Here is an 11,897-nt window from a genome sequence, read left to right as displayed (position 1 = left end):
AAATGGAAGTGAGAATGCACAAGATGTTAACGTGGAAACCCTAAACGGGAAAAACCACGGGAACCCCCAGACTCCAAACTATCACTATGTAAGGAGAATACAACAAGGGAACACAGAGGCAACGACCTCATGTTCACAATCTTCGCCTGGCGGCGGTTAAAGCAGAGACTCTCTCTCTCTCTCTCTCTCTCTCTCTCTCTCTCTCTCTCTACAACGCTCTATACAGCAATTACACCAATAACTCTATACAAAATAATAACAACGCACACACACACATAGATCACTGTTTGCCCTAGGTCATATTTATACTAATATGAATTTCGGGCTATTTACAAATATAGCCACAATGGGCTAACAAAAACATATTTACATATATGTCCCTTCATCCGGTGAGAGGTTCTCACCGAGCCTTCATCATCCCATCCGGAGGGACCAAGATCCTAACAACTTCAACTCTAGCAAGAGTTGAACAACAACATACACCATCAAGATCAAGAGCATTTGCAACCTCTACGCCGCTAAGCCTCTTTAGCCAAACGGTTTAGGCTTGAGCCGAGTTGTTGCTGATCCCTAGTATGAACCTGATTCAACTCCATCCAGCCCGACTGAGGAAGAGTCAGACGTCAACTCGTATGACGATATTCAGCCAAGTCCTTTACGAAAGGATAGTCCAAGCTCTACCGAGCTAAGTGGACCACACGAGCCTTCAAGCATTCTAAGCACGTCTCAACCATGGGCCAGATCGGACGAAGGCAAAGGTAAGATGCCCAAGTATGAAGTTGACCACCACGACGAAAGTGACATTGAAGCAATGATACAATATATTAGTTGCACTTGTAAAAACCACATTGGAAGTGACATTTTGCAAATGTTGTCTAGTAAATCCACAATTGGGTGAGACTCCAAGCATTTACGGGTTTCTAAATGGTTGCCGATAACCCGTTTGATTCCACTTTTTCCCTCTTCCTCCACAATAAATATCAAAGGTTGAAAACGAAATTTGTTTGTGGTAGCAATACTAGATAATATAATATCACGGCTTCCATAATATATTGTACAACCTTGAAGCATACAAGAAACGGCCATGATTGTGACTTCCTAATACATGACTCAGCCCTTAACTTGCTGGTCATACATTTAATCAATTGGACATTTGTAACATTTACTCCCATCGGTCATTGTTTAACAAATGATTTTCAGATAGGTTTATCATGAGAAATCAGTGGAAGAATTTCAATGCACACTAGCATTTCTCTCTACTGCATATATTAGTGGATTTCATCTTTCATAATACTATCACAGGCAGAACTTCAATGACCATTTGAAAAGTCATGTTATGAGGTAACTCAAAAGAACAGGACCTTAAGGATTCAAACCAATAAAGAAACATTAAATAATTTTACTTTATATATATTTTTGATAACCAGGTTACTTTATATACATTTTTGAAAGAAATAAAATGCTATATTAAAAAAATCAAAGAAGAAAAGTCTGTTATACAATGATATCCATTTGCAGAAATTCGTGTAATGTAAAATACTGATTGTGAAGTTGAAACTATAAAAGGAAAAGATGTGGTTCAACTGACTTTAAATGTTTCTCTGAAGTGTACACAGAAGCATAAAATATAATGCAGTGTTCTAAGCCACAGAGGGGAGAGCAAGGTGTAAACTTATTTTTCTGCATGGCTTATTTGTTATGAGACGAGTCTCCTGCACTGATCAATGATTCAACAGCTGTATTCTCATGTCATAAAGTGCAACCTTCACTTCACCATTTGTAACTCCATGTGACTCTCAATGCTCTATACAATTGTCAATATTATAGAAGAGCACCCTTGGAATGCCAAGTGCTGATGAAATCTTTAGGAGCACATAGACATCGAAGGAAGTTCCTTATTGCCATTGGCCACAATCCCAGTTTTTTGAGATATAGGCAGAAATCCTGATTATAGTATGGCTTTTCATAAAGTATGCAGTGTTTAGTAGCTCTCTACAAAACTGCGGAGCTTCAATGAAGAAGCTTCCGTGCAGGAACACGTAAAAATTCCATGGTAAGTTCAGGTTATTTGAACTCACCTTTCTTCTAAAATCCAATCAGCTAACCTTTGAACTTTAGTTGTAAGTTCATTTTCATGGGAAAGATAGTTTTCCACATTAGCGGCCAAAAGCTGGACATCATGCTGCAACGCAGCAAAGCTGCGGTAGTAATTGCTATTTACCCGATCTCTGATTGTGTCCAATGACACTGGAACAAGCGTTCTGCACATGAATTTAAGATGTGGTCAGTCAGATATCATATTTTCTCAAGGATACTTTCTTATATGAAGGGACGAGAATACTTACTTGCTTAAAAAATCTACCTTATGAAGCAGTCTGTTCAACGCATGGACGCCATAGTCATCCTTACAAAACAACAGAATCTATCATGTTAACCATGTTGAAGTGCTAATATCATCATTAAGTACACATGTCCGACACAGAAAGCCCAAACAGAAAATCTACTATATACCTGGCTTGATACCTCAACTTTCTCGAGGATAGAAAGAATTCTTGATTTGTTTTCCTCATCTATGCAAGAATGTGATGGCTCAACACTATCAATATCAAACAGCTCCCATGGACTATGCCTATGTGGTCCTGTAGAATCACCTTTGTACTGAACAATACATTCTTCCCAAGGGCTATCAGGAAATTGAGGTGATTTTGCCTCCACAGCAACAACTCTCCCAGGATACCATTCTCCTGTTTTTGTCTCTCCATTTTCATCAACAGTGTTTGTTCTCCACCATACTTTGCATCTATCTCTTTTTGTCCAGTTTCTATTTATGCCAGCTTCATATCTACTCCTCTCAATTATAAAATCTGGGAAATCTGTGAGCTCTGGAAAACTCAACTTAAAAGTCTTTCCAAAGGCTCTGCAATCTGGACTTATTAACCTTAATGTTAGCTTGCAAGTTACACTACTGAATCCTGGGATCGTTGCGTACTCAATTGCGACAACCTGACATAATTCTACTGCACGCAATCTTGACCTCAAACTCTTTGGGGTCCCTTGGTCTTCTAATCGTTCTAAATCAGGGAATTCATCCTGTCCCTGTATAGAAAATAGCTATTACAGTGGATGTAAAGGAAAATAATATATGAGCATTTGAAATGCATAGAGGTATACCTGTATTACATATGCGACTTCATCACCCAATTGAGGAATATAACGAGCTCCATCCTCCACCTTCGTTAGCATCAACCAAGAAACTCTGTTCTTGTTACGCCTTTTCCCCTTCCAGGAGACATCATCTATGATTCTGCTGTGTTCGGCATGGCAGGTTGTGCTCCTTGGTCGTACTGAACACCTCAAACCCTCTCGTTTTTCAATTCTATTGTCATTATGATTACCCTCATTAGATTTTTTCTCTTGGTCTTCAACCACATTACGTCTTGTCCTGACATATGTCAAAGTTACTGGCATTGCACATGAGAGTTCATTATTCCCTACTCCATTTAAAAACTCTGGCACAGTGAGTTCTGGTATGACTTCAACCTCAGAAACAGGATCAGCAACCATATCCAGCTTCTGCCTGGGTTTTATCATTTTCCTCTTGCCCCTCTTGAAAGTAAGAGTTAAATGACAATCTTGACTCTCCTCAACATGCTCTTCAAGGACCTCATTAGTGTCATTATCTGAGCTTTTATCCTCCGATGAAGAACAATCCCTAGCCCTAGTATCTGTATTGCATTGTCTTAACCAGAGACATGTTGGAGAATTATTTTTCCAGCTCATTCCCATTGATTGGTGCTTTCGAGAACTCGCTGTGACTTTTGGCCTTCCCTGTGAGCTAAGCAAGGACTCGAGATGAACATCTTCCTTAGTCTCTTTATCACTGTTGATCATGTCATCATCAACACTTCCTTCTTCAGGATGATGTTTCAGGTAGTCTTCATCAATTCGTGTTACACCCTTATTGGTTGAAGGGTCATTGTCTGACTGATTTACTCGGATGTTATCACAGATATCGTATCTTGTAGAGATATGGTTCTCTTCAAAATTCTTCAATGCGTTTGTATTATTTAGCATCTTCGCAGAGCTCAACTCTTGCTCATCACCTTCTTGGTCTTGCCAGGAGTGGCTTGAAGTTTCTCTTTCAGCAGTCCTCTCTACATTAGAGATATTTCTACTACTAGACTTGCTTTCTCTCACCACATATTCAATATTATTATCTGGTTCTGATTCATCTAAATTTCTGTCCAAATCACCTCTCTGTCCATCGAAACTTGCATATACACGATCACTCTGTGGCATATAAATGATTGCTCTATCATCTCCAGTTCCATTCCTTTCTTGATGAGAACCAAGGTGTAGCCTCTTGTCTTCTGAACCAATAGGACCAAGACAAGCATCATTTGATTTAACTTCCATGGAATCCTGAACATTTACTACTTTCCCACCATGTTTCTGGTTTGCATCACTTTGAGCAATGTTGCCATGTTGATCCAATTGGAGCACTAAGTCCTCCATACTTACGGAATTATATGCATTTACAGTTTTCCCTTTCTGCCTCTGTTTGGCATCAAGGGAAGAAACCTCATCAACCTCCACCCTTCCTTGTATATCACCTGATTTCTGTTCTCTAATAGTAACCTGAGTGGAGCTGTTTTGCCTGCTATTGACAGTTTCAGCAAACTCCTCTCGGCAAACAGATTCATCATCTAGTTTTTTGCCTCCAGAGGGAGAGGAATATCTACGCTCCTCCAGGTGAACTGCCTCTTCTGTATTATATAGAGGTCTTCTTGATGGAACACGAAACATTTCTGACCGATGTGACCGGGTCAGGCGAATCTGACTAACCATAGATGGACTGTCCTCCAACTTTTCCATCAATTTATCCTCTTCTTCACTGTGAAGACTTTCCCTTGAAGACAACAGCTCTTCTGTGTCACTCTCCACTTTCTCTGATGAATATGGATCACTTTGATCTTCTTCTTCCTCTGCACTAATGCGTGAAAAGATGAGGCGGGCATTTTTGGCAGCCAACCTCTTTGGTCTCCTCTGAGGCAGTTCCCCTTCAACTGATCGTTTTGATGATCTTGATGAGACTCTATTCTTTCGGTGACGCTTGGAACTTCTTAAGGAATAATCTCTACTTCCAATGCTGTGCTTCCTCTTATTGGGCCTTCCACTAGATGTGCCAGCTTCCTGGAAAGATAGTCAAGAGTACAATTAGAGAAAAAGAAATTGTCCACCTAATTACAATGCATTTTCGGAAACGGTCTCTCCAACGCATGAATGGTTGAGTTAGAGTGTGAACCTCTTCTTTTTTCTTGTTCCTTTCTGAGCGGCGTAGGCTTGCTCTTTGATCATCACATGAATCTTCTTCCTCAAGACTGTCCATAAGTTCTTCAGAAGAGGTGAGACCGCCCTCTCTTTCTTCTTCATCACCTGGATTATCAAAACTAAGGGTGTAGTCTGAACCAGCATCATCAACTGAATCTTGTTCCCACTCCATCACATCATCATCAACAGGTTGTTCCACCCATCGGGTACCTCCTTGCGGAGCTTCTGCTATGTCCTCTTCGTCTGGTGGTAATAACAATGGGAATCCATTGTCTAAGTAACTACTATCTTCAAATGAGCGAGCTGCCCACTGTGGAGGTGGCGGTGTCCAATTGATTCCTATTGCTCCAAGACGCCTTTGTTGGTACATTGTTTGGTAAGGCTCCGCATAAGGTATCATGTCTGCAAATTCAATTGAGAATGTTAACATAAGAAAAAAATATGTCTTAAAGGATCACATATTTGATTTAATTTTCAAGTTAACATACTTCACAATGTTAGCATAAAAAAAATAAGTTTAGCTTAGGGCTGACTATAGTAACAATACCTTAAAGGGTCACATACTTCATTTGATTTTCAACAATCACATTGACTTTTACAGGTGAATTTAGAGTGATCCTGTATGGATTGAATTATCAGACCAGTCTGTAACGTTTTCTTCAGTTGTGTTAGCATTACATGTAAAAGATACAAAGTTGTGATTGTTCTCTGTTGATGAGTTGTCATATTGTTGTCCTTCAACAACGTCTCTGTATGTCTCTTAAGAAAATTCTATGCATTAGAAAAAATAAGATATAAAAATAGCAACAAACTTATTGCTCTGAATCTATTGTGCTAGTGACGATAGATCTGGTATTTGTTTGCAGCTCCATGTAGAAAGACAGGAAAAACGCTATAGTTTCACATGATTGTTATCTCATAAGAGGGGTTAGATATGTGATTATCCCTAGGATTAAGCCAATACGATGTGTTTGAAACTTCAGTGTGAACATGCTACTTAAATGTGTGTGTGTGTGTGTGTGTGTGTGAACAGAGTCCACTGATCGTCATGGTGATTGGACTTTAAGGACCTACATGCAACATGCATGTTTGCTTGGACTAATGTTGGGGGTGATGGCATGAATACATTTTGAAATAGATTCATGTGAACCCCAGTGATAAAGTTTAATGAGGACATTTATATCATGGGTAATCACATTAATAATTAGAAGCTACTGAAAGGTGTCAATAATTCAACATCTCATGCTGTGGAGGCTATTTTGGGAGTTCAGTGGAAGACATTTGAGGGCAAAACAGGCTAATGAGAAAAATGTCTCGAGAAGAGAATACCAAGATCGATCATGTATCTCCTTCCAAATTACATAAATTAGGTATTCTGTGATCAAAAAAAAATTAGGGTTACTGAGATGTTCATCACATATTTCAGAAATTCCTTAGAACCTTTATGGTTTCTGATATTAAGATTGAAGGTGTTGGGGGTGAAGATTCCACGGACTCTCCTCATATGCACTTTAACCTTTCCTCCTCATAGCTATACTCCAGAGATTTCTAGGATATTTTTTGTACAAGCATTATACTTCGATTGTTTGGCCTTTGGGCCATTGTTACAGTTTTAACCTGTTCACTGTCCACGTGGCCATAGTATCCATCTTAATAAATTATAATCCAAAACCCTAGATTTTGGGCTAAAAACTTGCTTGAGCTGTCTGTCTTTCACAGCTTGCCTCAGGATCAAGAACTTGCAACCCTTTCAATATTGTACCCCTCTCAGAAATGATGAAAGGAACAAGGTATTGCCACAAGATCTATGGCAGCTCTATACCCAAAAGACTCGGTTCACACCAAGTCACTTCCCTTATAGAAAAACTTGTATGAGCCATTTTGACCTCTTAAAAAACATTAATATATCTTTCTTCTTTCTTTCAGCTTGCCTCAGCATCAAGAACTTGCCAACCTTTAAATATTGTACCCCTCTCCAAGATGATCAAAGAAACAAGCTATTGCAGCAAGATCTATGGCAGCTCCATACTGACACGATGGGATTCACACACAAGACGAGCCACTTCCCATATAGAAGGCCTACTACAAAGATAATTTCATGAATTTTCCAGATGGATTCATACAGAGACCCAGGTACATGGATGTCTATATGCCCAATACTGCTCACAAAGCAGTAGGCCAACTCAGAGTTTCTTCCCACCAACTAGAGATTGGGGGAAGCCCAGCACTCTGCATACCTAAAGCTGAAACATTCTGCAACTATGTGAAAAACAGATCAGAAGCAAGGAACATTTTGTAAGTAGATGCCCAGCTTTCAACCACATAAGAAAGAAGTATGTACCCTCTACATGGACTCCATAGCCATTCAATAAATGATGAAGAAAGCTGACACACAACAGTTTGACCAAATGTTGCCCAAGCTTCAAAAGCATAGGGAATCAACCCTTACACGACCATGTGGGATGCAATGACAATCACACATCACTGATTTCGTTCATAACTCTTTACCTCCATTAACAATGTGCTGAGTCGTCAAATTAGAACGAGCAGATGAGTGCCAATGACAAAGGAGATTGAAAATATCAGGATATACAGCATGTGGTCATACCATCGCCAAATCATGGAGATAACTGCTCGCCATATCCAATCCATATGAGAACATCCAGATGCAGTTGTTAATTTTCATCATAGCATCACTTCTCCGCACCAACCAACCTTGAATACAAAAGTCTACACCTCTACTCTCATACATAATAGCTATGCACTTCATGCTTGTAAAGCATCTCAAAAAATCATTCCACAGCATGCATTCAGATAATGATCATGGAGCTTTAGGGAACCTAGACCTTTTATTTTTTTAGTATGGATAACATGAATTCACCAGTATTTGTAATCATGATTTGTCTCTTTGACTAATTTTAGCCTCTAATAGACAAAGACCAATCTCATCACCCTTTTCATCGACAGATAAAAGGCCATTATCTCCTGCCATCACTGGTGCTTCCCTTGCTTCAGAAATCTCTCCATTCTGGATTGGCTTATGCAACAGAACTTTCGGAGACAAAAATTACAATCTAACTTCAGAATCATACATGCATAGACAACAGGATTCTTTAATTACTATATTTCATTTACTTTTTTTATTAAATTACATTTATTGCCATTTGTTCTCAACGAGACAAAATTTAAAATGTTATCTCTTGTTTGGTCTAATAGGACATTTTCGCCACTTAAATGATGTTAATATATCTTTCTCTCAGATGCACTTGTTAAACTTCATCATTGCCTCACTTCGTCATAGCCTCACTTCACCACACCAATCAACATCAGATACGAAGTCCAATCACCACTACTCTCATAAATATTAATTATGCACTTCATGCTCGTAAACCATCTCCAAAACAATTCCACCACATGCATTAAGATCATGTTCATGGAGCTTTAGGAAATCTAGCGGTTTTATTTTTGGTTCAGTATGTATGACATGAATTAGCCCATATTGGCCTCTTGTTGACATTAATATATGTTTCTTTCTTTCTTTCCCCCCAAACTCGGTAGAGTAATACAAAATAGTTGGTATGATGAGGAATGCCGTGATACAAGGAGATGCTTGCAGCGTGATGTAACTCAGGGCATTTATACACACAACCAAGCGAGAGCAACCTTCCAACGCCTCGTGAGGAAGAAGAAGAGATTGTATTTGGCTAAATTTGAAGATCATTTGTATTGCTTGTTTCTAGGACAAGAGAGTAAAAGAGCATGGAAAATGTTTAATGAGAGGCAACCCACCACACAACTGACCTCACCTCAGGTGTGGCAGGAATATGCAAAGGTTCTATATGATATCCCGGGCCAACCTCCTCTTCCTCACCCGAATGCCCCACGCCCACATGAATCAACCTTCTTTACACCACAATATGTAAGAAACGCCATTGATCGGCTACAATTTGGGAAGGCCCAAGATCATGATGGATTGGTGGGTGAGCACTTTATCTATGCCAGTGACACCTTGCTCCCATTGCTAGCACACATCTTTAATAGAGCCATGTGTGAAGGTTTTCCTACTAGATGGACTCAACATACCATTGTGCCAATCCTCTAGAGTAGAGACCCCCTGATGGCAAGCAACTATAGGACAATCATGATTGGCCATTACTTGGCTAAACTATATGGCTCGAATCTAGAATCAGAATTGAGTATATGGGCAGAGCAAAATGGCTGCCGTTCAATTGGACAAGCAGGCTTTCAGAAGGGGGTTCACAACTTTGGATCACATATTCACCCTCCGGGCCCTTATTGAGGAGGGCAGAGCCCACAATAAGAGGATTTATTGCTGCTTTTTGGATTTCCGAAAAGCCTTTGACACTGTGCCACGTGCTCAGCTTATGCAACAGCTGGTGTTCCTATAGATATGCAATGGGGAATCTATGCACTCTATGAATATGTGTCAGGAAAAGTGCGGTCTTCTAAGGGCTTGTCAGAGGCGGTGGCTAGCACAATTGGCGTCAAGCAAGGATGCCCACTATTTCCCACACTCTTCGGTCTCTATATAGATGAGGTATCACACTACATACAAAGATTTGGGGGTTCCGGAGCACACCTAGCAGGTATAGCTATACAAATATTACTATATGCTGATGATATTGTTCTGATTTCTGACTATCCGGAGGGACTACAAAGACATCTAAATGCCTTAAAACTATTTTGTCGGGGCAAAGGTTTGTCAATCAACATGAATAAAACTAAAGTGATGGTGTTTAACACCACCCAAGCATGGGTAACAAGATCAGAACCCAAATTCTTCTTGGGAGAGGACAAGGTGGAATACACACACTCCTACACATACCTAGGAGTAACATTTACAGGACTTAGGTTCTCCTTACAGGAGGCCGCTTGTGCCCGACTTTCTCATGCATATGCAACCCTTGGTGCTCTCGAGAGACAATGTGCACATTTGCAGCTCCAAGAGCCACGGACTAAGCTATGGTTATTTGATACACTTGTCACACCAACTCTTCTCTATGGAGTAGAGACATGGGGACCGAGTCTTAATAAGCCAAATCATTGGAAAGATTTAGAGAGACCTTTAGTGTCAATGATTGCTCGCATGATAAGGAGCAAAGCATCGGTGCCCCACGATATAATCCGGGCAGAGATGGGAGCAGCACCTGTAATAACCGAGGCGTTGTTCCGATCAGTGACATTTATCCAACGTCTTTGGGAGCTCCCTAAACGAAGGTACCCAAGGTTGGCACTTATGTCATCAAAACAACTCGCTGAAAATGGAGACACTCATTGCTGGTATGCTGAAATGCAGCAATGGTTCGAGTCACATGGCATGAGTATAAATGCACTACCCCCGTTCCAATATAGCTTGGACTGTCCCCATCTTTGTACCAAGTGGTATTTTGGGGCTGATCCATATTATCTTGTTTTCCAAGTTAATAATATTAGTTCGGATCACTCTATTCTTTTCCACTTTGTTCATATTTACATGGCATGAGTATAAATGCACTACCCCCGTTCCAATATAGCTTGGACTGTCCCCATCTAAATATGACCAAAGTGGAAAAGAATAGAGTGATCCGAACTAATATTATTAACTTGGAAAACAAGATAATATGGATCAGCCCCAAAATACCACTTGGTACAAAGATGGCCCACTATAAGACACACTTCTTACATACATCGGAGGATGGATTTGTCATTAGGCCACCTTATATGGACATACGTCTATCCTATGCGTTGCGTAGTGTGATAGGGCAGCTGCGAACTTCAACACATCAGCTACAAATTGAGGTAGGCAGATATACACGACTACCTCTAGAAGAGAGAATCTGCCAATTATGTCATCAAGGAGTGGAATCTGAAGAACACTATATTTGTCATGCCTAGGACTTTTCTTGCTAGAGCTCAAGAGACATCGGGAAAAGTTGTTGAAGAATACAGCCACACAAGCTCATCCACAAAGAACAATCACAACTTTCTTTAGCCCCATCACTCCTAATGCTAGAAGTCAACCCCGGGATACACAAATGGGCTTCAGACCAGGACATAACAAAGGGGTTACAATTGATCGGGCAATGGCAATTTGCCGTGCACCTAGGCCTCGGCCCCATGGACCACGACCTCGACACCCTTGCCATCGACAGATAAAAGCCATTATCTCCCACCATCGTAGGTGCTTCCCTCGCTTCGGAGACATTTCCATTTTGGATCGACCTATGCTAGACATCTTTCGAAGACAAAAGCTACAATATACCTAACTTGAGGATCTCACATGTGCCAAAAACCAGATTCCCTCATTTCTTTTATTTTCATGTTATTTACTTTTATATTTACTATGTAATATTTATTTTATTTTGATTTGTTCTCAAAGACAAGAGAACACTTGAGATGTAATCTCTTATTTGGTCTTATAGGCCATTTTGGCCTCTTAAAAGACGTTAATATATCTTTCTTTCTCACTAACCTTTGGTCACTAAAAATCTATCTTACCTACACCTGGTTTGTTTGGTCTCACCATTTTCTTTTAAAAGTTCAGTGAGGAAACTCCTGCCGCTTGT

The 11,897-nt window shown here is 40.1% G+C and overlaps 1 protein-coding gene across 1 annotated transcript in view; it reads right to left on the bottom strand.

Moving 5' to 3' along the window:
- Positions 1-1,442: 1,442 nt before the first annotated feature.
- LOC147863218 (uncharacterized) overlaps positions 1,443-11,897 on the bottom strand; it is a 31,520-nt gene continuing 21,065 nt past the window's right edge. The window contains exons 20-24 of the mRNA XM_087321448.1: positions 5,306-5,733; positions 3,172-5,193; positions 2,512-3,096; positions 2,346-2,404; positions 1,443-2,261 (exon numbers count right to left, since the gene is read on the bottom strand). Of these exons, the coding sequence (XP_087177574.1) occupies positions 2,075-2,261; positions 2,346-2,404; positions 2,512-3,096; positions 3,172-5,193; positions 5,306-5,733 (3,281 nt within the window). The 3' untranslated portion in view covers positions 1,443-2,074. The remainder of the gene's footprint in view (positions 2,262-2,345; positions 2,405-2,511; positions 3,097-3,171; positions 5,194-5,305; positions 5,734-11,897) is intronic.

Source organism: Azolla caroliniana, unplaced genomic scaffold, assembly GCF_043228905.1.
Source record: "Azolla caroliniana isolate FFs.n. ecotype wild unplaced genomic scaffold, voAzoCaro1.0.p SCAF_6, whole genome shotgun sequence".
NCBI classification, from domain to species: Eukaryota; Viridiplantae; Streptophyta; class Polypodiopsida; order Salviniales; family Salviniaceae; genus Azolla; species Azolla caroliniana.
Note: the sequence above shows the minus strand (reverse complement) of the source record. Positions and strands in the feature narration are given on the sequence as shown.